Source organism: Oryzias latipes, chromosome 15 (genome assembly GCF_053564925.1).
Source record: "Oryzias latipes strain Hd-rR chromosome 15, Olatipes_Hd-rR_3.1".
NCBI lineage: Eukaryota > Metazoa > Chordata > Actinopteri > Beloniformes > Adrianichthyidae > Oryzias > Oryzias latipes.
In genome coordinates, this window is record NC_136251.1 from 11,142,299 (window position 1) to 11,169,117 (window position 26,819).

General features: G+C 41.8%; 1 protein-coding gene across 1 annotated transcript; it reads left to right on the plus strand.

Annotated features, from left to right (window-relative positions):
• Positions 1-574: 574 nt before the first annotated feature.
• On the plus strand, positions 575-26,794 carry LOC105358576 (cadherin-1). Its single transcript, XM_023963128.2, has 18 exons — positions 575-780; positions 1,549-1,660; positions 5,632-5,720; positions 5,951-6,151; positions 8,357-8,497; positions 8,783-8,938; positions 9,414-9,558; positions 11,159-11,331; positions 11,690-11,818; positions 12,038-12,223; positions 16,348-16,592; positions 17,425-17,567; positions 18,154-18,245; positions 18,331-18,463; positions 18,639-18,860; positions 25,619-25,752; positions 25,828-25,971; positions 26,066-26,794. Exons 1-18 carry the CDS (start codon positions 730-732, stop codon positions 26,282-26,284), a joined length of 2,715 nt encoding a protein of 904 aa, XP_023818896.1. The 5' UTR covers positions 575-729; the 3' UTR covers positions 26,285-26,794.
• The last annotated feature ends 25 nt before the right edge of the window (positions 26,795-26,819 follow it).

Consider the following 26,819-nt stretch of genomic DNA (forward strand, 5'->3'; position numbering starts at 1 on the left):
TCAGATTTGCTGTGTAACAGTGTGGTTAGCTAACACTGCATACAAATGACAACATTTAAAACTACATTTGTATGTGATAGATAATGGTGTCTGTTTTAAACTCTATTTCGCCATGTAAATGATCTGGTGCACAAAAAGGGAAGTTGAAACATCAGCAAAATTCCATAGTGGTTTTTTTATTCCTTCTGTTAATTGTTTTTTTACATACCTCTTATTTTTTGTTTATTTTTAATGGCCCAAATTATTATGAGTTCTATTATTAATTTTGAAATTTTCTTTAAAATGGGAATGATTAACTGTTTATTTAAACAGGGTTGAGAATGAAGGAGAAATGCTGAAGCGTATGAAACTGTGTGGCTGTTGGTGGTTGTCTGCATGGGGAAGTCTCTCCAACAATGTGTTGTGCTGCTGAAACCAGGATGACTACGACTATCTATATCTGCCTTTTATCTGCAAAATTCTAGCAAGCGACTGAACAGAAACTTCAAGTATCAGTCCCTGCAGGTGTGGTAAGGATTTCTGACCATATGAGGAAGGCGGAAGTCACGCACCTGTGAAATACGTCACGCCCCGACAGGTACCTGCAGGACTCGTCCAGCTACAGATACAGATGCTGAAAGGATGCTGAGAATTGCATTTCGGGAGACTTTTAAACTTAGTTTTTGATTTTTCCTATCCATATTTGTTTTTCATTTCAACAGGAGTACAGAAAAGAGCTTTAACACACAAATGGGGACCGCTTGGATTGTGGTTTCTGGAGTTTTTTTCTTCATTCTTGAGGTGAGTGTAATCTTTTTGAGACAGACTACGTTTTTCGTGTAGTATTTTTTGAGTACATTTTTTTATTCATAAACACATTTTAAACATTTTTCTGATGTAAACCTTTTTTTAGGAGTTAAAGTTTGCTTTCTTTGTACTCAAAAATTTGCTTTATTTGGTAAATGGAAGTTTAGATTTGCAACAGAAATTAGGGTGGTTAGTCAACTAAACATATGGTGGTTTTTAAAAAGAATGTTATTTCGTATTAGTGGTGAACGTTTGGTGCGCGTGTCGTGTCCCCTTTTCTCCTTACCCCAATCCTCGCAGTCGCTTGAAGGGCCTCGCCCTTTTACCGTTGATGCGTCAGACAGGTTAAGTGGTTTCAACTCCGTCCTTCCGAGTTTTATCAAACGCTCCCGAGCAGATTTTATGTGTTTGAAGTGTGAATAGGATAACTTTAATTTCAATTAGACTAAAAATATATCGTAAGCAAATTCCAAAAAATGGCAGGCATATACAGCGATTTTACTAATTCTAGAAACATTTTGTCCTTTTAAATTAAATGCCTTCTACTGTTTCTCCCCTTTGGTAAACCCTTGGTGCTGTTTTGTAGTTGCAAAAGCTGTAATTTGCTGCTGTATGAAAACAGATTATCCATGCTGCAATTTGTATTGTCACGATTCTTAAGAGTACATTTTCTTTTTTTATTACCATTTTATTTTCCAGTTTTTGCACAGTATGATTTGATTTTGTCGTCAACCTCAGTGATTTTGCTGTTTTTCCTTTTAGGTCTCAGTTGTGTCGATCGCAGAGGAGTCCCCATGTAAACCTGGATTTGAGTCAGATTTGATATTCAAAGTGAACAGGAAGCATCTGAAGCCAGGCGCAAGACTGGGCAAAGGTATGTTCCTCAAACAGTTACTGCTTCATGCTTCCTGGATGTGGTTGTGCTCATCATTGATGTTTCACACGGCAAAATTCTGGTATTTTCTGGTACAACTTTGCTCCGTTAGGTGGTTGCCAGTGGTTCTACTGTTGCCTCCCTAACTTGGCAGTTGCAGGGGAGTCCAACCAATTTTCGGGTGTTTGAGCTGGTTACCCCTCCCCCCGCACCATTCAAAGCCGTTGGCATTGTCAGGATCTAACCTTATACTTCCTCTTGACAAAGATCATCTCAAAACAACAATTTCGATCATAAATCTGTAATTGGCATTTATTTATGCTCTTTATACTGACCTGCGGTAAGAATATCATTATATATATTCATATTTCTATGTATTAATAAATATATATATATATAAATAGAATATATATGTATATAATTTATATATTTACATCATTTTCTGTTGTTAAATGTGAGAAACAGTCAGCCTTAAAAGCTCAAATTTTAATGAAAAATGCAGAGTTGCAGGACTTTTTACAAATAAAAACAAAATATTACAAAGAATTTTAAAAAATAATTTTTCAACATATGGAAGATTTAGACCTTTTTGACATGAAATTGAAATGATGTAGAAAAGCCCAACCATAAGTCAATAGTAAGTCAATAATAATCATAACTAATAACAATTTATAAATAATAAGTCAGTAATAATATTAATAATAAGGAATCAATAATTAATAATAATAATAACAAATCAAAATTAAGTCAATATTAATAAAAAATAATAACAATATATAAATAATAAGTCAATATTGATAATTATATTTATTAATCAATAATAAATAATAATAATAATAATAACAAATCAATAGTAAGTCATTAATAATAAATGACTGATAAGTCAATAATAATAATAATAATAATAATAATAATAATAATAATAATTAATCAATAGTAAGTCAACAATAAGTTTAAAAGTCAACAACAGATATACCATAAAAATAAAAGATAAAAACAATAGATTTACCCTACTGATTCATGTGAGTGATCATTTTGGTTTAACACAGATGGTATGGTGTCGGGTTTCAAGCGAACAGTCTGGCCAAGCTTATCAAAATGTGTTTCCACAAAATGTTTTGAACATAGCCAGTCCGTATTGCTAGTTGGTAACCACAGAGACCCATCTGGGTTAGCTCTATTTATTGCTAAGGCCCACTTTTTCCTTTAAACTGAATCCATTGGAAACCTGCAAGAAAAGTTCAGTCACTGAGTCAGAAATGTATAAATCTATATTATTATAATAGCCTAGTCCTAGTATACTGTATATAGGATTAACACAATAAAGTTTACATTTTATGTCGACAGCAGATTATATGTATATCATGCAGCATGTTGATGATAGCCCTGCAGCATCATGCATGTCAACATGTGTACTATTAATGATGCCCCTGCAGCATTAAAGGAAAAAAATATAATACTTTCCTGTGAAATGTTATGCCCTCCTCCTTTGTGGACTCATTTCTCTGATTTTGGCAGTTGAAACCCGCACAATGAACTGGCATTTTGCAAAAAATGTGTTCACATGCATGCAATGCAGCAGTGACTTGACCTCACTATGATGGCGGTGCTCTCCTCCCATGAGGAATCATGTGACGTCTCCTCTAGCGATATAACTCATTGTACCATTACCTTCATTACAGGAACAATTTTAATGTTTTTTTAATTTGTATTTATTTAGTAATATTTATGTAGTTTTTATTTCTTTCTGTTGTAACTATGTGTGTATGTTTGTTTGAAGTTCATTAAAAAAATACCCTTCATTACAGGAAGGTTTATTTTTCTTCCTGCATGCCCAACTACTCTATACCAGCGTGATTATCGCCCTCTGGCGGCTAGCCATGAAATAGCACCATAGCAACTGAGCTCATACGGAAATCAGTAATTCAACGAAAAATATCAGGGCAAAGAAAATATATGTTTTAAAATAAAGAGTAAGGGAAAAAGAGTAAGGAAAGGAAAATGTGTATTTAAACCTGCATTTATACCTTTATTTTAGAACAGCGTTGACAGTAAACTAAGGATTCTAGGGATTCAAAGGGTTTATTGTCATGTGCACAGTTAGAAACGGGTTTCCCTGCAAAGGGAAATTCTCACTTTGCTGTCTGCTCCGAATGCCAAGAAATATACAGGAAACTGAAAACTCAAACATTTCAATAAAAAATATAACTATGCAAAAAAAAATGTTTTGCAAATTCTAAATGTGCAAGAACAGTAATAATAAACAATAATGAACAATGTAAGAAACAATTAGGATGTGTAGGGCTGTGCAAGGTGCAATTTGTTGTTCCAGACCCCAGCTGTTAAGGAGTCTGATAGCAGAAGGGAATAAAGAGTTTCTGAGTCTGGTGGTCTTGCACTTCACATTCCTGTACCTCTGTCCCGAGGGGAGGAGAGTGAACAGACCTCGTTGCAGGTGGGTGGGGTCCTTGATGATGGAAGCAGCTCTCCTGCGGACTCTGCGTTTGTAGATGCTCTGCAGCGAGAGCAAAGGAGTCCTGGTGATCTTGGACGCAGTCTTCACCACTCTGCAGGCATTTGTGGTCCATGGCGGTGGAGCTGCCCTACCACACTGTGATGCAGCTGGTCAGGATGGACTCAACCATGCAGCTGTAGACGTTGCTGAGGATCTTTGGGGTACATGCCGAAATTCCTCAGCCTCCTCAGGAGGTACAGCCGCTGATGAGCTTTCTTCACCAGCCGTGTGGTGTGGAGTGTCCAAGTGAGGTCCTGGCTGAGGTGGACCCCCAGATATTTGAAGCTGCTCACCTCTCCACCTCCAGACCCCGGATAAGAAGCGGCTGATGAGGGTTCCTCCTCTCCTTCCTCATGTCCACTATCATCTCCTTTATCTTGTCTGTAGCCGCGTTTACATGGGCAAAAGTAAACGGAATGAACGCCTGATCGGAAAGAGAATGCATCATGTAAACGCGCCGTTCGGAATACTCTGCACCGGTCAGACTCGTTCGGATTAAAATTTCTTTCCGATCGAAATAGGTGGGTTATACCGATCGTTTATCCGATCGTGGAGCAGGTAAACGGTTCATTCCGATCGTGTGTCACTACTGCTCTGATTTACGTCACGCATAGATGGTGTTTCGCTGAGAGAAAGCTTTGGAGCGCATACGGGACCGACCAGCTGCTCTGCGAAGGCCCCGTAAAAAGCGCCTCTCTGGCCAGAATCTGGACCAATCAGCAGCTGTTTGATGGCAGCTTGGTTACGTCAAACCGAAACTTAACTTAGCAAAGATAGGAAAAAAGTGAGATGACACACAACGCATGCGAATTTCTTTTTGGCGATATCAGTGGCAGTCATATCACGCTAAGTCTCGCTCAAAGTGGTCGGCAAAATCAAAGATAGAACAAAAGCGAGATTTGAGACAACGCACGTGAAAAAATATGTTTTGCAAACGCAAAAAACGTTTTTGAAAGCAAAAAAAAAATTTGAGCAAAAAAAAATTTTTTGAGCAAAAAAACTTAGAAAGTTTTGCGTTCAACTTAGACAGTTTTGTGTGCAACGTGGTGGCAGAAATATCACTCCATAGCTGTCCGGTCTCAACGGAGTCAATGCAACCTCTGATTTGCTGGTACAGACAAAAAAAGTCCTAAATCATGACCACAAAAGGAACAGGATTAACCAGCAGGTCATATTTTGGTATTAAAGAGAGGACAGTATTTTAAACTTAAAATGTGACGGAAAAATGATAATAATGGAGAAATTGTCTCTATTATTTTGTAGTTGGCATGAATTAGGTTCATTATCAGTGTGTTTGAAATTGTTAATGTTAGTGGGGAGAATGCAGAGGACAGATAGCTGGAGGCAGATGATTTGCTTTTAAAGGCAGCAGCCAAGATTTAAAGAATAATCGATTTGTATTAGATATTTTTGTTGTTTAATCCGTTTGTTTTGTGTGTTTATTTTCTTCTCGTAGTTGGATTCACTGACTGCACAGATCGTACAAGGTTTCTCTTCAGCACAGATGACAGTCATTTTGTGTTCACTACTGATGGAGTATTAACTGTGAGTAACATTCTTGACATGAATTAAAAAAAAATCTCTTTTTTATTGTTTTTCTAAAAATCTGACACTTTTTTTTGATAATCAGTGACAAAATCAACTCTTAGTCTTTGTCTGATGCTTTTTTTAAATCCTATCCTTGACCTTCACTGCTTCAATGAACATTCAAGTTCCGTTTGAGCACTTCAAATGTATTTTTTACAGTTAACCTTATTTCATATCCGATGTTTTAGGTGAAAAGAGCAGTTGTTCTCCATGAAGGACATCTGGACTTTTTTGTCCACTCCTGGGACTCACAGGGCAACAAAATGACTGTTCCTGTCATGGTCCTGCGACATGGACATCACCAAAGCAGAGATGCTGAGCGGCACCATGGAGACCACAGACACCAGAACCATCACAACACTGAAGTGGATTCTGCCAATACCAAAGAGGTAGGTTAGGATAAGCAATAGAAAGGGCCCTGAAAGTTTTAGTTTTTATAATGGTCATCCATCTGCCCACCCATCTTCTCCTACCGATCCCGCTGTTGTGGAGCCCAGACCCCATACTTCCCAAGAACATCCCACATAACTCCTAAAAACTTCTTCCAAATCCACAAAACCCATGTGGATTGAATAAGTGAACTCCCATAAAGCTTCAAGCACTCTGGAATATAAAAAACTCATATACTGTTTCATAACCAGAATGAAAACAACTCGGTTCCTCATAAATCCTTCTCCAAGACCTCCATGAAATCTTTCCATATCCAATTTTTTGCCTCTTCAACTGCTCCCGCTGCATTTTGCTTGGACTGCTAATGCTTGTCAGTTGCATGGGAAGTTCCACGTGGCAGCTAGGCTTGATGCACGATCACGGTGCATTGTCCAGTCTGTTTGGTCCTCTTGGGTTTCAATCAGAGAAACCTTCCTTCCCAATCTCACCTTTTTCAGATAAATACTACTAGATAGACTTTGTCTGTTTTAACATGGCAGAACACAGTAAATTTAGAAAAATAAAATAATAAATTAAATAATAATAGTTTATTAAAAAATGATAAATACATAAAAATCCCAGACTGCATCATCCACATACAGTTTAGAATGAGTACTATTAAGAATTAAGTAGATTAAAAGCGTTGGGGATAAATTATCATTTGTAGAGTTTTTATTTTTTGGCTAACAGAGAGTTCTGTCTATTCTGCCTGACAACAGCAGAGAGGAGTGATGGAGAGTGATGTCCTCTGTGATCATCAGTGATCACCTGTACAGGTCGTGGCCTGATCAATTATTATAGGAATAAGTTTTTCTTTTTTTAGTTAAACTACAATAAATATTAAATTTGGGGATGGATTCTAGAAGTGACACCTACACCGTTGATAAGATGTCCTCCAGTAATATTAAAAACAGTTTTAATTTTGGATGGCGGTGTGGCTGTGCTTTTTTTAAAGATACTTTTACATGGTGTCAGAAGGACAGGCTTCTGTCCATTACTGTTCGCATCATGAGAGGTTGGAAAAGATCCACAGAGCTGGTCTCCCCTTTGCCTCTACACACAACTCTTCAACATCCTGTCGATGTTAAGGTCCAAGGAGTTCTGAGTAAACATGCAGACATGAAGTCCTTTTACGGAACAATGTAATCTATGTAGTCGGAGCACTTTCATTAACCCTCCTAGGGTCTCAAAGAAGGCTGGTACTGTTGTTTAGCCCATAGGGAAGACCACAATAAGAGACTTGTCTCTGACAGACGTAAGCACTGGGACACAATCTTCTTCATCACCTAGATAATGTGAGTTGTAGGCAGGATGATTTATAAAACTAAAACCAGCCTGGCTGAGCCTGGTCTTGAACTGTTTCATGATGGGACCCTGGTGGTGTAAGTCCAGGGGATGTAGCACATCTTGATCTTGATTTGAATGTTTCAGCTGGATGAATTTCAACCACTCTTCTCTGAGACCCAACAAAGGTTTCAAAGATCTCACAATGACTGTGAGAGCAGTGGGAAATAGGCCTAAAATGTCACGGCAGGAGTTGGTTGATGATTTCAAAGCAGCTGCAATGTCAGTCACCAAGAAAACCATTAGTAATACATTACAGCAGAATGGTTTAAAATGTTGCTTGCAAAGTACAGCCGCTTAAAGTTCCACTCCACCAATTTTTTTTCTATTGTAAAATAATCTCAGATGATTATTTATTTGTTTATTTTTCATTATGATTATGCTGTTTTAGGCCCAAATTTAAAAGCCTGTCATATTTTGGACATATTTTTTGCAGCATAGCAGGAGCTCATTAGAAGTTTGCGTCTGGGTTGGGGGTTGGACTAACTGAATCACTCTTCTGCAAGCTTATCACAACATTAAGCTGATCCAACACTATTTGAATAAAGAAATAATTAGAAACGCAGTTTAAATATAAAATAAATTAGTTATAAATTAATCAATTACATAATTTATGTGAAGACATTTATTCACCCAGGATGGCTCAATAGCACAAATGTGGGTTTCTAAAATAGCGATGAACTCAACCATTACTATCTTCATATTATTATCATTTAACTTCTTGGTTTAATGAATATTCTGGCTTTTTTTTGTAATTTTGTTTTAATTAACACCTAATTTCATTCTGGAAAACAAAATAACCTTTTAATATTTGTTTTTAGATTGTAGGACATCCAGATCTGGCTGTCCTTTATTTTCCCAAGTCGAGTAATGGACTGAGGAGGAGGAAGAGAGACTGGGTCGTCCCTCCTATCAACCATCCTGAGAATCACAATGGACCATTTCCATATAGAATGGTTCAGGTAAGAAACACCTAAATCTGCTGCAGAACTGTTATTTCCTTTTTGGATTTGATCTTTGATTGATGTATTTCAGTTTTTAGTTTGGTCAGATCCATAATGATATATTTCTTAAAGTCAAATTCAAAAGTTAAAAAACTCAAATTTGCTACTGCTAAGTTGCACTGAAACATAAGCTTTTGTCTCAGATGTTTTTGTAAGATTTCAAACAGATTTGACTCATGTTGTTTGCTAAAAAAAAGTTAATGTTGTTGTCGGTGGGTTTTTATTGATTCTTGGTTTGTTCAGATTCGCTCCAATGAAGACCAAGTTAAGAAGATCCTCTACAGCATCACAGGTCCAGGAGCCACTGAAGATCCTGTAGGACTCTTTACAATGGACAAAGACACTGGTGATCTGTATGTTCATCGGAGACTTGACAGGGAGAAACAAGCACATTATACAGTAAGAATGAGTTCTTTTTAATCTTTTGCTTTATTTTTATTTTCCTTATAGTTTTGATTTGCCCGGTAAAACCTAAAAAACTTTTATGAGGTAACATAATTGTTAATTGTAACCATTACTGTAACCAAACATGAAATAAATATTTTGCTACACTCCCCACATAGAAATTCAGTTTCACTGATGGATATCACAGAGGAGGTTTACTTAAATATAATCCCTCCAGTTTTTCAGTTAAAGTGCCTCTGTTAATGAGGACTGTCTCATCTTGTGCCTCAGCAGAGCACTGTTGAAGATATAAGCTGGAGGCTCTGTTCAAAACATACCAACTTTGTAGTAATAAACAACATAAATACAAATTAAGTCTTATCATTGTTGAAGTGTTTCATTTTCTTCTATTCTTTTACAATAAGATTGACTTTACCTTGTTGTTGTTTTTTTGCAGAGTTAACACTTTGTTCTTTGTATTATTTTGTAGCTCTTTGCACACGCTGATTCTGCTGGGGCGAGCAAAGCAGAGGATCCTATGGAAATCATCATCAATATAATTGACATGAATGACAACAAACCTATTTTTGAACAGACATCCTATGTGGCAGAAGTTGCTGAATCTTCACCAAAAGGTAACATCAGTGGATCATTTGTAATGTTTAAACAAATAATAGTTTGTATTTTGTATCTTAACCTTTTCTGATCAAACAGTTGAATCCAGAGCAGGTTCTGGATCTCAGTAATTTTTGTGAAAGTCCAGTGAACAGAACAGAATCAGATAAAGTAAATAATCAGGAGTGGAGATGTTAGGTTGACCTACATAATTTTGAGTCTTGAAGAATAGCATTTTTTTCCTACAATGTTCACCCTCAAAGAGTTTTGTTTTTCCTGCTAAGCTGTGAGCTCTGACGCCCGTGTTAATCCTGTTCTCCAATTTTTTTTTTTGCTTTTGCTCATTGATTGTGAGAAGTTTCTTCCTCTAAAGCTGTTTTTTTTTTGGAAGTGAGTGGATGTCAGAGCTGCAGGTAAAATTCAGCCTTGATTTAGAGTTTTGACACTGATGGAAGCAGAAAGAAACTGATGTGTGTAAAGTTTGTTTTAAGTTTACTCAAGTGTTCAGTCTTCATGGCTGCATAGTCAAAGCAAAAATACTGGAGAACTGATGGCAGACATGGTCATATTGGCTATTATCTCTTTCAATCTTCATTTATTTATATAGCACTTTTCATGCACAATAAGACACAAAGTGCTTTACACCAGAACAAAACAAAGGATTTAAAAGCAAGCAAATCAACATAAAAGTGAAGCCCCGACCCACACAGAAGCCCTAACCCCTTTCACACCTCCCATCCTTGTAACTGATGGAGATAAATATTGGAACAAAACGGCTGAGTATGGAAAAAAGTTTGTTGGTGTAAATGTAAATGTACATTTGTAAATGTACATTTGGAACTTCCCGATCTGTGCATAGCTGCTGTTCCATAAACGAGGGCCATTGTGCTAAAAAGATTCCTCTCCATAGATTTTAGTTTTACAGTGGGAATGTTTAGTAGAAAATAAACCCCTTATCCGTAGACTAGTGCCAGAGGATCTCAGGGTCCGCAAAGGTTCATATTTTACTGAAAGATCTGACAGATAAGAAGATGCAAGACCATTCAAAAACTATTAAAAGTATGTTTAAATCAATCCTGAAGCAGATGGGGAGCCAATGCAGGGATTTCAAAATCAGGGTGATGTGAGCCCGCCTCGTGGTCTTGGTGAGAATTCATGCAGCAGAGTTCTGAAGAAGCTGAATGTTCTTAATGCTATTTTTTCGGTGGAAGACCAGCAAGCAAGGAGTTGCAATATCAATTGTACTGATGATAAAAGTATCCACCACCAGCTTCTCTCTCCAAGAGAGAATTGGACAGACCCGAACCAAATTTCTAAGATGATAAAAAACAATTTCACCAAATTAACATGAGCGATAAGTTGGCTTTGAGTCAAATAATGCCCAGCTTTCTGACTGGTTCTAAATAACTTAATTAAAGTAATTTTATTTTCAAAAATTGTCCTTCTCTTGACATCAGGACCAATAACTATAAGATCAGTATTCCATAAATTCTAAATTTCTACTATTTGATCACTTCTTTTGACAGGGTAATGACTGGAGAATCTTGTGGCCCAAAACACAGGATGTGATTTGTCATTGGAATCTAATTTTAATTGTGCTGTAATGTTTGACCTCTTCAGGGACTACAGTGATTCAGGTTAAAGCCACTGATGCTGATGAGCCAGGCAATGACAACTCAATTATCAGATACACGATTCTGAGCCAGGAACCTAAACTTCCCAGTGATTCCATGTTTGCCATTAACATTTTCAATGGAGCCATCATGGTTGAAGGTGTTGGTTTGGACAGAGAGGTAATGATTTTGAATAAATCTTCTTGAAAGATCAGTTTTTATTTATTTTTATTTTTGTAGTCAACACTTTTAGAACTGACAGATTATTTCTTATATGCATTTACCCTTCAAATTTTAAGATGTGATTTTATTTTTAAGTTTCACTTTGTTTTTTATCCTTTTATTTGACTGAGGACAAATTCAGATTTTCCTGTAACTTTGAATTTTCAGTGTTTTCAAGATGGTTGTTTATGTCTTTGTTACTCCAAAGTTAGAGGAGAAAAAATTTCTTTGAACTGCTGCTGCAGATGATGCTGATGATGATGATGATGATGATGGTGATGCTGATGATTATGATAATGATGATGTGTTTTAACAGAAATATCCTGAGTACACTCTAGAAATACAAGCAGCGGATACAAAGGGAGAAGGATTAACTGGAAAAACAGCAGTAGTTTTGAAAGTGACGGACAGCAACGACAACCCTCCAGTCTTTACTGCATCTACTGTGCGTACAACACATGCGACTGTTTGGTTAACACTAATGTCTGAAAGGGTTTGACACATTCAAGTTTTCTTTGAATAAATAATAATGTTCAATTTTTATAAAGAGCATTAAATGTTATTCTGTAGGAAGTTTCTCAGTCTTTTGACTGCATGACAGCTGTGAGTACTTGAATACTTGAGTTAACACTCTTTGAGCCTTTCATTCTTTTACCTTTTCCAGTATCAGGGATTAGTTGATGAAAACGCAGTGGGGGTTCAGGTTGTTAAAATGTCAGTAACTGATGAAGATGAACCAAACACCCCTGCATGGAACGCTAAGTTCAAGATTATCAGAGGAGATCCTGATAAATTGTTTTCCATAGAAACAGGATCCAACAAACAAGAAGGAATCATCAAAACTGCTCAGGTAAGAAAAGAAAAATGCTTCTGAAAGATCCTGTGTTAAAGTTGAACTCTGTTTTTAAAAACTAAAGTTTGATACTCAAGAAATCCTGAAGCTGTCCTTAACACTGATAACTAGTGGTGTGTATTGGCAAGAGGCGAGTGATACCAAGATGTATCCCAATGATGCACTAGAAAGAGTATTTCACTATTTCTATCCATCCATCCATCTTCCTCCGCTTATCCGGGACCGGGTCGTGGAGGCAGCAGTCTAAGCAGAGATGCCCAGACTTCCCTCACCCCTGCCACTTCCTCCAGCTCCTCTGGGTGAACCCTGAGGCGTTCCCAGGCCAGCCAAGAGACATAGTCTCTCCAGCGTGTCCTGGGTCTTCCCCGGGGCCTCCGTCCAGTGGGACATTCCCGGAACACCTCCCCAGGAAGGGGGGCCAGGAGGCATCCGGACTAAATGCCCAAGCCACCTCAACTGGTTCCTTTCAATGCCCAGCCACCCTATGGAGGAAGCTCATTTCAGCCGCTTGTATTCGGGACCTCGTTCCTTCGGCCATGACCCATAGCTCATGACCATAGGTGAGTATTGGAATGAAGATCGACCAGTAAATTGAGAGCTTTGCTTTTTGGCTCAGCTCTCTCTTCACCACAACGGACCGATATAACGACCACATAACTACGGACCCCGCTCCGATCCACCTGTCAATCTCATGCTCTGGTCTTCCCTCACTCGTGAACAATACCCCAAGGTATTTAAACTCCTCCACCTGGGGCAGGGACACTCCACCCATAGAGAGATGGCAAACTACCTTTTTCCGCCGCTTCACACTCGGGCGCAAACTGCCCCAATGCATGCTGGAGGTCCTGGCTCGGTGAAGCCAACAGGACAACATCATGTGCAAAAAGCAGAGAGGAAATCCTGTGGTCCCAAACCAGACCCCCTCCGGCCCCTGGCTGCGCCTAAAAATTCTGTCCATAGAAACTATGAACTGAACCGGTGATAAAGGGCAGCCCTGCCGGAGTCCAACGTGGACCGGGAACAGGTCTGACTTACTGCCAAGCTCCTACTCCGGTCATACAGAGACCGGACAGTCCTCAGTAAGGCTCCCTGGACCCCATACTCCCAGAGCACCCTCCACATAGCTTTGGTACCCAATCCAAGTCAAAACTATGTTGAACATGTCTCACTGAGCTTTCTAACAACCATGGCAACTATGTGAGCAGGTGGGCCAGATACTGACTAATTGCATGAGTGTTTTTTGCATGTTTGCTGTGTTTCAAAAACTTTGTGCATGCCACATGTGGACATGCCCCCTTGATTGAAAGCACCTGCTTGAGAGGCATTACAAGAGCTGAGGAGAAAAGCTGACGGGGAAAAGGAAGAGGTGCCCATTCGAAGAGGGCTCTCACTCCGCCCGTAGGGCGTATACCCAAGGAGCAGGGCACACGCCCCAGGAAAAGGGGTGTCCCACTCCAGGGAAGAGGTTCCCACGCCGCCAGGAGGGTTCCCGCCCCGGGGGGCGCTTGGACCTGTGCGCCCTGGACGCATGGCGCACACTCCAGGAACCATTGGGACTGCATGCACGGGGGACGTAATTCAACCACCAGACTTGACAGATGTTCCGATGTGAGGAGGGCACACGCACCGGGAGCAATTGGACGGCTGGGACCACCAGTTGTTTTTTTTTTTTTTTTTAATTTGTCCTGTCCAACAGCTGAGCAGACAGATGAGAGCTGAAAGCCACTTGTGTTGGACATACAATAGGGGTTATGAAATGTTTGACACACTAGGTGTATATTTAAATAACCCCCTTTTGTGATTTAGGCTATACTTTATTAATCGTACTCATGGGCCTGGTACCCCCTACCAGGGTTGGGGTAGGGGACTGATGGTCCGAGATTCAACCGTCCTTGTATAATGTATGCGTGTTTGTAAGCATGGGTGCATGCGTGTATGTGTGTTGGAGAGTATATTTTTGAGGGGTTAAGGATGTGTGTACTAAAAGGGTGCAATTAAAATTGGCTCCTGATTACTTACAGAGAAGTCCAAACATCGTCCCCACCAAGGGGCCCTAAATGTCTAAGGTGCAGTTAGAATTGGCGGGTAGGGCACTGACAGGACATGCTGCATGCTGCCAGTGATGCCCAAGCACCAACCCTACCAAGGATCCTACATAATAATAATAATGATAGTAATGGATTGGATTTATCTGCGCTTTTCCAGACGCTCAAAGCGCTTACAGTGTGTCCATTATTCATTCACTCCTCATTCCTACTTGGTAATGGTAAGCTACTGTTGTAGCTACAGCTGCCCTGGGGCAGACTGACAGAGGCATGGCTGCCAGTTCGCACCTACAGCCTTTCTGACCATCACCGGGACAGTCATACTTATACACACACCTCCAGCTGCCCTGGAGGCAAGAGGGTGAAGTGTCTTTCCAAAGGACACAGCGACGGATGACTCAGGGGAGCGGGGATCGAACCGCCGACCCTTCGATCATTGGACGACCTGCTCAACCGCCTGAGCCACTGCCGCCCTCATGTCTAAGGTGGAATTAAAACCGAGAGAAGGAGGAGCTATATACGGCAACCATGGGAGGGGGACCACTGCTAAGTAGCTCCTCCCCCCCAAGCTGCATCGCAAGCTAACCCCCCCCCATCATCCTAATAAGAGATTATATGAGGAAGAGGGTAAGTCGGGGAATGTCCCCTGGTGGTCAAACAGCCGTCCAACCCCGCCCCAGCAGCAAAGGGCTCAAGTCTTCTTTCAACTGTCTGCCCCACCTTTTATCCGCAGCCACTCTTGCCTCACGCACAGCTCTCTTAGCAACACTTTTCTTCTCCTTATAACACTCATATGACTCCCTGTCCTTTCTCTGCAGCCATACTTCGTACGCACATCTTTTCTCAGCTACAGCCAACCTTACATCCTCGCACCACCATTCACTTCTCTTTCTTACACCACCCCCACCATGTCTCACACCACACACTTCCTCTGCACATCCAGCCACTGCACTCTTGAACTGTTGCCATTCTTTCTCCACTCCAACAACCATGTGCTCCTTAACCATATTCCACTTGCCACCTAATTCCTTCTGAGACTCACACATTTTCTCCCTGTTCTTCAAAACACTCACTCTCAGAACTTCTCTTGCCTTACCACTCTTTCTCGATCTCACCCATGGCATACCCCACACGCAACTTTCCTTCCACCAAATAGTGATCAGACATACCTCCACTCTCTCCCCTCCTCACACTTCCATCCAGAAATCTACTACATGCAACCTTTGAAACCACCACATAATACATCAGTGCTCTATCAATCACTTTTCCACCACTCTGCCTCACCCACGTATACTTATGGATCTCTTTCTTTCTGAAACATGTATTCCCAATCACCATCTCTCTTTCAGTGCACATTCCTATCAGTCTCTCACCATTGTAATTCTTTCCAGGAACACCATACACCCCAACAACACCCTCAATTTTCTCATCACCCACTCTAGCATTCAGATCTCCCATCAGCACTACATTTACATTTGCTCCAAATCCTTGCAAGCACTCATCCAAGTCGTTCCAGAAGGTCGATCTCTCCTCTTCAGTCATCTAACTGCCAGGATCATATGCACTCACGACGCCCACAACTCCTTCAAAAATTTCACTTTCACCCACATCAGTCTTGGTGAAACCTCCTTCCATTCAACCACACATCGTCTCACCTCACAGCTCACCAGCAAAGCCACACCTTCTCTTGCTTTTCAGCTCTCTACACCAGACATTCTCCCACTCACACTTCCAAACACACACTCACCCTTCCCTTTCATCTTTGTCTCACTCAGTGCTAACACGCTCATTCCCCTCCTTCCAAACATCCTTCCAATCAGATCTCTTTTGCTTCCATCCGTACTACACCCCTGTGCATTCAACAACCCAATCTTAAGGGTTTGTCCGTATTTAGAAATATAGTTACAGGGGAGAGGATTCCCAGTCCTCTCGCTCAGTCCCTTTTAGTCGCCTTTTACGGAATACGTAAAAGGCGTAAGGACTACGTTGGTAGTATTCTTTTTTTAACCCCTGACCACAGGGTTTAAGGGTTTTCTTACACACCTACTGATAACTGCCTTTTTCTTCAAACAACAGAGACTGGACTTTGAGAAAAGCAGAACACACACTCTGGAGGTTATTGTGGAGAACGACGTCCCTTTTGCCATTCCACTGACCACCTCCACCGCCACAGTGGTGGTGACCGTGAAGGACGTCAATGAGCCTCCAATCTTTAAAGAAAAGGAGATGACCGTCCAAAAGCGTGAGGACCTTCCTGTGTACAGTGTGATCTTTAAGTCTGAGGCAGAAGACCCAGACTTTGCACGTGAAAACACTGTCAAGTAAGATTTTTTTACCCTCATTTTTTGTACTTCTACAAAAAAAAAGCCTGGTGGTTTCTGTTTTTTTACTGTTTAAAAATTGAAACTTAACAAGGAAATTAGTGTTATTAACTGTGTCAGTTAATCAAAATCTCACCAGCCCAGAATTAGAGTGAAGGAAGTGTTTTTAAAATCCTTTAGATCAGGGGTGTCAAACTCCTTTTCACCGAGGGCCACATCAGCATAGTGGTTGTCCTCAAAGGGCAAGATATAACTTATACATGTAACTAAACGTAATGAAAAATAAATTTAACTACTCCTTAATGTTAAATAACTCATTTATTAATTTATTCTAACTTTTTAAAGTGACAATTCCAGTTGCATAGAAAACACATGTTTGCTTGTTACTCTAACATAAATCCTTTTACATTTGATTCTTTCAGGTTAGGTTATATGGACAGTGTTTAAGTCCTAATATAGTCTCCCAATCCAATATTTCAAGTCTGATTCCCCGTAGATATGAATAAATACACACCAATTTTAATTTTTTATTTTAAGAAATTAAAAACGTTTATGCTCTCGCGGGCCACATAAAAGGACATGGAGGGTCACATTTGGCCCCCGGGCCTTGAGTTTGACACATATGCTTTAGATGATTTTAAGTTTCTAAATTTACTTTCATAACCTTTTGGACATACAATTGGTTTACATGGAGTTGTTCCATGTTGTAAACATGTATTGTATTAAGCATTATACAAATACAAAGATTCTTATAAAATGTAATTATTTTCAGTGCCTAAACTTGCATGTATAAATTTTTTCATGGCTTTATTTGATTTACATTTTTGTGCAGGTACAAAATAATTGATGACCCTGAAAACTGGCTGAAAGTGGACGAGGATTCAGGGCTGGTGAAGGTGAAAAGCCTCATGGACAGAGAGTCCCCTAATGTGAAGGAGAATAAATACACGGTGCTCCTTGGTGCTTATGATAACGGTAGGTGGAAAGAGAGAGAAGTTGTTGCTGGCCGTAAGTTATTTTGTGTGTGAAGTGAGATTTTATGGTCAGTTAGGAGATTATGAGAAGTGCAGACAACTTATTTATTATTTTTTTTTACTTGCCCACTGACTGAAGTACACAACCTGGACTTCTGTGCTGCAGAAAAAAATATTGGTGTAGCCATTGAGAGGTTTAAGTTCTTATTTGCAAGTATTTGGTTTACAAAAAATAAAAATGTGAGAGGAACTTAAAGGAAGGATCAGAATAGAAACACTAATAGATTTGGGAAAAATCTAGGCAAACAATAAACAAATTAAGTTAAAATCGATTAAGGGAAAAGTTGTTTTTTATCATTAATTTATTGCTTAGAGAAAAGGTCATTTCTATATTTGTCTTGTTTACATTTATCATAACAACTTGTTTAATTAACAGAAAAACAATCTTGTAACTGTGCATTATTCTGTTTTCATTTCAAATCTGTTTAGTTATTTACCAAAAAGCATCAGTTTTAAGTTTAAGAGATCATCTGCCATGAGAAAAAGTTGCTCCTGGTTTTACTGATGTTCATCTGTGATCTCACCAGATCCAGTCCCAGCCACTGGAACTGGCACGTTGATCATTATACTTGAAGATGTCAACGACAACGCCCCAGCAATTGTAGAACGGGAAACACAGGTGTGTGTTTGCTTTTTAGAGCCACTTAGGTTTATATTTTTCAGGAAGAATTGCACTGAGACTGACTGTGATTGTGTTTCCTCAGATTTGCAAGCACCAGCGGACTCCTGCGCTGCTGAGTATAGTGGATAAAGACGAAGCCGCTCATTCTGCTCCGTACAGTGTGGCCGTTCATGAAAAGTACTCAGCCAACTGGACGGCTAAGATGAACGAAAGCAGTACGAACACTGTTAACTGGAATGTTCACGTTTGAAAAGAAACAGCTTTTTTTCTTCTTCTTCTCCTGAAATCATTTAGCAACATCTCTGTGATGTTTTTTTTTAAAAATGTCAGCAGAAAGTGGAAATAATGCACAGGTTGAAACTAAATGTCCTTCACTTTTCTGTTCTGTAGAAACTGGAATCGAGCTGTTTTTAAAGTCGGACATTCCTGAAGGAAAATACAAAGTGGTCCTGACGGTCTCAGATCGTGGTAACCTGGGGCAGGCCAGCTCCATCAATGTAGAAGTGTGCACCTGTTTAGAAAATGGAATTTGTTCACTGGCTAGAACTGGTGGGAAAGAAGAAATGTCACCATATATTTGGGGAATACTTGGAGCTCTGCTGCTGCTGCTGGGTGAGTATAGGTTTTTCAGAAATGAAAGAATGCATTCTGTTAGAGGAGTTGTTTAGGGGTTTTTTCTTCTTCTAGTGTAAAACTAAAATCTTTCTAATTAAAAAAAGGACAGACAATAACATTAGTTACCCATAACAATGCTCATCATTTATAAACCCAGATGATTAAAAATAGTGGGCAGAGGCTAGTTGGTGTGAGAAAGGTGTTGGCTTAGTAACCAGAACTGGACTGAACAGCGGTGGAGCCCCCCACACTGGTGACCTCCTATTTTACCTGCAGCACACACACAGCACTCCCAGACCTCCATACATTGGTGGGGTCGGGGGGGGATGGCCGGTCTTCACCCGCCTGGTCCTCTCAGGGCGGCCGGGCTTATGGGTATCCTGTCGGCTGCGGGAAGGGTCGGGCATACGGCGCTGGGGGTCGGCCGGCTGGGGGGGGGGGGGGGGGGGGGGTTACTGCGTGGCGGCGGGGGTAGGGAGGGTAACCAGATGATTGTGAGTATGTGTGTGTGAGTGCATGGGTAGGACGGACCTGGGGGCTGGCTGCTGGGACCCTCTGGGGCTTTCCCTCCCCATCACAGAGAGGGGAGGGCACTGAGAGGGTTGGGGAGGGGGGCTCAGATATTATGGCGGGGGGGGGGGGTTGTAGTGCGTAGGGTTTTAGGGTAATGGGGGTGGCTGTGGGTGCGTGGCGATCCCTGGGTTGCTAAGGTCGCGTGCCTGGGCTGGCCTGCGGAGACGGGGCGCCGGTCGGGTGGTGGCCGGCTCATGGGTTCCGGGGGCCCTGGCTTCGTCCCTGGCCTTTGTCTCGGTGTCCGGCGCCCGGTGGCCCCCATGGCTGCCGCCTGGTACGGCTAAGCGCTCTTGTCTTGTGGCCTGGGGGCCGGACACTGGGTTCGCTTGTGCCTCCGGGCATTGGGGGGGCCCCTGTAGGGGGGCCCTCTCTGTGCCTGGCTGGTGGGGTGGGCGGTCCCCTCCTCCTCCCCTCCCGGGCTGCCTGGGTCCCGATGCTGGGGGGGCTTCTGGCCTGGGGGGCTCTCCTCCTCTCTCCTGGTCTGGCTGGTCTGGCTGGGTAGGATCTGGCTCCCTTTATGAACACACGGTTCACGTCGGCAGCATGCATGTATCTCCACCCCCACGTGCATGTGCACACTGCCACACTGCTCCCTGTCTGCTTCATCCCTTCTCCTTACCTACAGTGTATTGATGGACAGATTTTTTTCGCTCATCTTAGTGTCAGATTTTCACCTTTGATGTAACATTTGTCTTTCCAGCAGATCTGCTATAATTGTTACAGCTTAAATTAATAACTTATTCAAATCAGTGCTTGTATCCCCCACCTTTTCACCTTTCTTCCTTTTACTCTCTTCCACCCTCCCCTCACATTCTTCCCCTCTCCCTCCCCACACACACTAAATGTAACAAATAAATAAAAAATAATACGACAAAAAGGGGTTTATACAAATCTACACTCTACTTTCTTGAAGCTATATAACTTCTTTTTGTGATAGTAAAACCTGTCCAACACAAAAAGCCTTCAGCTCTAATCTGTTTGCTCAGCTGTTGGACAGAACAAGTTAAAAAAAAAAAAAAGAACTGGACTGAACAGGAAAATCTGAGCGAAACAACCATTTGTGGGACTAAAAATTTTGGAATTCTGGTTGGCTCCGGCGCTTTCTGGCTCCTCTCTCTCTGTGTGGGGTGGGTGGTACTGGGCCTGGGGTGTCGGCGCCTCGGGGGATGGGACCCCTGGGCTGAGGGGACCTGGGCCCTATGCTGGGGGGGGGGCCAGGGGACGGCTGTTTGACCACCGGGGGACAGTCTACCAGCTGTCCCCAATTTACCCCCTTCCTCATATAATCTCATATTAGGGTGAGGGGGTGGGGGGTTTAGCCTGCAATGCACCTTGGGGGGAGGAGCTACTTGGCAGTGGTCCCCCTCCCATGGTTGCCATATGGAATGCCCCCCCCCCCCCCCCCTCTCTCGGTTTTATTTACACCTTAGTAGATGTAGGGCCCTTGGTAATGGGGTGCTTGGACATCACTGCCAGCCAGCAGCAGGTGTCCACTTAGCGCCTTACCTGCCAATTTTAACCGCACCTTAGACATTTAGGGCCCCTTGGTGGGGAGGGTGATCGGACATCACTGTGAGTAATCATATACATTCCAACATAAACACACAAACATGCACACACACACCCTCACAAACACACGCATTTCGCAAGGAAGGTGGGACCTTGGACCATCTGTCCCCTACCTCATCCCTGGTAGGGGTAACTGGGCCCTTGGCAACGAGGTTCGTGTCCCCTGGGTGCTTGTTTCCTGGGCCCAGCAGTCCTCTCTCCGCGCAAGGAGAGGGATCCCTGAGCTGTCTGGAAAGGCCAGAAGCCGGGGATCACATCACACTTAAGCCGGGGGTGTCCGTGTCCCTGTGGTGTGGGTTTTTGTCCTTGCCCCTGGGTGCTGGGCCTTGCCAAATTTCCAACTGTGGGTGAGCCTGGTTGGGCCACGTTTACAACACCCCTCGTGGGTCCCCCTTTTGTCCTGGGTGCCCCCCTCCTGGGCGGGGACGGCTGGCCCCTGCATTGCTCCTTCCTGGACCAACAGTGGGCCGGGTGGGTGGCTGCCTGGAGCGCGAACCGGGTCACCCTTGGGGGGTCCTGGCCCGTACCTGGGATTGGGGCGGGGGGATTCCAAGAACACCTGGGTGGTGATAAGGTGCTGTTCTGGGACAATGGGCACCCTTCTCGGGTGGGGCCCGGCGTTGGGTCCTCCCGGCGAGGCGGGGTTGCTCTCCTAGTTGTGCTCTCTCGGATGTGATCGCCCAGGGGGCGGATGTTCTCTGCCGGCTGCTGTGTGGCGTTGGGGGGTTTTGGCTGCCGCGGCTGCTGCGGCGGGGGTCTTGGTGTGGGGATGGCTGGGCACTCTCCCTCCTTCTTTTCACATTTTCACACTAGTTGGTTTGAAAGCATGAGTATGCGTGTGTGAACACTATCTGTATTGTGTACACGTTGACATGTGGACATTTTTGCAGCTAGCAGGTGTGTTAATAACATTTGAGTGTGTGTGTGTGGACAGGCCCAGCCCTTTGAGATTTGTATTACGTCTGAACCGCACCGTAATGATAAACATCCAGTTGCTTGTTGCTTTATGCTGCTTCATGGTTTTACCCCCCCACCCCCCACCCCTATAATCACCCTCTATCCCCCTCTCTCTAACATCCCTGTCTCTTCTTCCCTTCTTTCCTTTTCCATTCGTATCGAATTACATAAATGCCAAAAATTGAAAGGGCGTAAAGACAACTAAGCGGGCGTATTTAGAAACTGAGTGAGTGAACCTTAAAACTGTGATGGCGCAATTCTAACCAAGCGACCCCGTATTTTACAACTGAACGGCTGAAATCCTAACTGAGCAGGGATCCTGCTCGGTCAGTTCTCTTTTGCGCCCTCACCTGGATTTACGCTCAGTGATAAGGGGGCGTTTTTGTCACTTGGGGGCGGCATTCAGGGGTGTGTTTGTCACTTAGGGGCAGGAACCTTTCTGGTTGATCTGATTGGCTGAAATTTGCATGCCAAGCAGCGGGGCGGGACTTTCATTTTGGGGCTTTAATAGAAAAGGAACGGCGGCTGTAACGTGGATTAAAAGCATTAAAACGGGAACAAATGCAGTGAATTTCACATGAGAAAAACATACAGCACAGAAAAACCCGCTGCACTTTCTTACCTTAGTTTTGGGTCGTTGGTTAATGTTTTAATCCACGTTACATCCGCGTTTTTTTTCTATGATTGCTTCTAACAGGGGGGGGACAAACAAGTTTGACACAAAGAGCCGACATTTCTAACTGTGATAGCCAAAGAGCCACACCACACACTGACCTGCCAGACAGGCACACAATTAAAGCCATATTATTTCTCATAATAACCCCCTCCTCTCATTACAACAGCACTGGATTAAACGGCGCCGTTTCAGTTTAGTGTTTTTTCTGTATTTAACGTTAACACACATACCGGTGAAACGTGCATGCTGGTGTGTGTTTAAAAAAGGCAGCGAGCGCAAAGCTGAGTTGGTTGTGATTTATTTTTTCAGTCATCAATCAGCATTTATAATCCATCAAAGTCTTCATCTTCTGGATCTGGAACAGCTGGACTACATCTCTATCAAACACGCCAGCTTCCCTTTCCTCATGATCATCAGAGTCCGTCTCTTTGCCGTGCGGCTCCAAAGAACAGTGAAAGCAGACGCGTCAGGCCAAGTTTAAGTCCTGCAGTCCCAAAATGTGGCGTAACTCGCCCGTTGCTGCGTCCCGGTAAGGGGGGAGGATGGACAGCATTTCACGGTCATCTGCTGGAAGTAGCAGCGCTGAGCCTAGTCGATCTTCCAACACAGGTCTTTCCTTTTCCGCGGAAACTCAGCTGCTGCTGCGTCTTCTTGTCTTGTCGGAGTTGGTTTTCCAGCGTCCTCACTTGTGAACCATGGATTCATTATTTTAAATTCTCTGGCAGCTGAGGTTCGATAAGTTAGAAAGATCTCCACAGATTCAGACTTCCTGCTTCAAAAACTCTTCTGATCAACGTTCAAATGTGTCAGCAAGTATCTCAATACTTTTGTATTAACACAGAGAGTGAACCACAAATGCATTTCTAAAGAAAAAAGATCGTTTTTTGCCTTTTAATCAGAATTGTTCGCTTCAAGCTGTGAATGCAGACATGCAGCAGCCGGCTGCCAAGAGACCGTCAACAAAGTGCAACCTCTGAACTGTGAAACACCACTGTGTAAAAATCAATAATCTTACAAAAAAATCATAAAATTATAAAGAATATTATTGTTACAATACATATTTTGTAGGAAAGTCCATCTTTATTTTATCTTGTTGCATATACTTTTTCAAATTTTAATAGATATGAATCATGACTAAAGTTATCAGTAACTTGACATGACCTTATTGTCATACTAAAATAAAGAATATGTCAATAGTTCACTTTGTTTATTTATAGGAATTTTTCATATTTACAAATGGATCAGATTTGGTCAAAAATCCTCAATAGCTCTGAAGATGCCAGATTTTTTTTTTTGCAAAATCTTTATTTTAGTAGGAAAATATAATATAATAAAATAAAATAAGGTCATGATTAATCAGTACAGGAAGTTTTGTGTCAGTAACTACAGCATCTTCAAAGCCATTGAGCATTTTTGACCAAATCTGATCAATATTTTAATATGAAAAATTCCTAACAATAAACAACGTGAATTATGACATAATCTTTGTTGCAGTAGGACAATGAGGTCATGATTACTCAGTACAGGAGGTTTGGTGACAGAAGCTTTAGTATCTTCAGAGCTATTGAGTATTTATGTTATGATTCATATCTCTATTAAATTATAAAAACTATAAGCAATAAAATGGAGGTTGACTTTCTAACAAAATTTAGTATAATTAAATAATAATGTACCATGACTATGCTGACGAGTCTTCATTACCAGTTCATATAAATATAGACATTTATTCGCTTTTTAAAAGTTCACTGATTTTGACATAATGCTGTTTCACAGAGGTTGCACTTTGTTGACGGTCCCTTGGCAGCCGGCTCGCTGCTCTGTTTGCATTCACAGCTTGAAACGAACAATTCTGATTAAAAGGCAATAAAAACGAATTTTTTTCTTTAAAAATGCTTTTGTAGTTCACTCTCTGTGTTAATAAAAAATGAGTGAGATACTTGCTGAAACATTTGAACGTTTATCAGAAGAGTTATTGAAGCAGGAAGTCCGTCTGTGAAGATCTAATTTAACCGAACTGCTGCTGGTCTATTCCCGTGTTCCTCCGCGTAGCTGATAGCTGCAGTTTAAACTATGCCTCATAATCGTGTCTCTTTGCATTTCCAGGGTTTCCAAACGAAGTTGTTCTGCATTAATCACATATCTGCTCCTTTGTACTATTGGGGGGGGGGGGGGGGGGGGTTTCTTTCACGGCCTTATGGTTGTGAAAGTACTGAATATAGAAAATATGATAAAAGGCAGAGAGCCGCACGCAGCTCAAGAGCCGCCTGTTAACCCCCCCCCCCCCCCCCCCCGCACTGAAAATGAAGGTCCCGCCCCTCTGCCTCGCTGATAGGCTATGCAAATTTCAGCCAATCAGATCAACCAGAAAGGTTCCTGCCCCAAAAGTGACAAAAACGCCCCCTTAATACTGAGCGTAAATCCACATGAGCGCGCAAAAAGGAATTGACCGCGCAAGATCACTTCTCAGTTAGAATTGCGCCTGCGCGGTTTTAAGGTTCACTCACTCAGTTCCTAAATACGCCTGCTTAGTTGTCTTTACGCCCTTTCACTTATTGGCAGATTTGTAATTCCATACATTCGGTCCAACACAAAAGATTTTCAAATATGATTAAAATGAATAAAGGTTGAAAGAGGTTTATTCAGACATACCTCTAGTTTGTCATAAGATAAATAACCCCTGTTGTTAAAGTAAAATATGTCCAACACAAGAGGCCTTCCACTCTCATCTGTTTGCCCAGCTCTTGGACAAGACAAGTTTGAAAAAAAAAATGTTGGAATTCTTTTATTATTAAAAAGCTCAATGGATCCAAATGTCAGTTTGGGTGTTTTGAACATAAGGAAAAAGTGGGAGGAAGACTGGGCATTCCCAACATGGTGGTGTCAGGAACATGGAAATGTTGCATTGCATTGTGTTACTGACTTTAATGATGACTAATAAACTAGCCCACCAGTTTCTAATAAACAAAGCTTTTTGTTTCAGTAATTGCTGTTTTGGGGTTGTATGCATACAATAAGCGGCAGAAGAAAGGAGAAATCGGAGAGCCATTTGAGGAAGATATAATCAGAGACAGCCTCTACCACTACGCTGAGGAGGGAGGCGGAGAAGACGATCAGGTAAACACTATAGATCTGACAAAACACTTATGCTAGCAAGATTTTGTGGTTACTACCTGCTCTTTTGTTCCTCAGAATTTTGATCTGAGCGTTCTTCATTACGGCCTCGACAACAAACCCGACGTATTGCGGAGCGATATGATGCCTTTGACCATGTCTCGCCCCACGTACCGAACTTTGCCCGCCAACCCAGACCAAATTGACAACTTCATTGAAGACGTAAGTGATGCAGACAAGCCTCTGTAGACACTTTAGTTTTTTTTTTTCTTTAGAAATGATTTTAAAATGTCCTTTTATTCCCTTAATCTTCCAGAACTTGAAGGCAGCAGACGAAGACCCCACCGCGCCCCCCTACGACTCACTTCTAGTGTTTGACTACGAGGGTGGGGGCTCGGACGCAGGAAGCCTCTCGTCTCTGAATTCTAGCAACAGCGGAGACCAGGACTACAACTGCCTCACCGAGTGGGGCCCCCGTTTCAAGAAGCTGGCTGACATGTATGGGGGAGGAGAAGATGACGATGACATGCTGTGAAACCACAGACCCCACTCCACCAGACTCTGTTGATGAATTCACTCAGAAACGACCTTCAGAGTTCAGTTTTCCGTGACGCACTGTTGGCAGCCCCCTTCCCTCCACAGGCTTTTTATGTGGCTTCTTCTAAGTTGTCCAGACGGTGGTCTTTTTTTCTGGAACTTTCTTGGGATGCTGAATGCACTGGTAATGATGGGATCAAATTTAAAAAGTACAGTACTCTTCGTTCAAGGTTTTTTATTTTGTTTTTTTAATTTTTTGGACTTTTTAAATTGTTTGAACTAATTTGAAACAAAATGAAATCCAGCCAGCCGTCACTGATGAGCTGTAGGAGTTTAATTGACACATCTTTTTTTTTTTTAATGTTTTTTTATTTTATTTTTTACAAATGTTGCAGAAATATTAACTAGACTGCTGTGTTAAAGATCCTTATGTTTACTGCAAGAAGACTTTAAGATTGGTTTGTAAAGTCTGGCCTTATTTTTTACATAAACCTTTATGAATACAGAAGATGGGTGGTCTTTCATTTTACTTC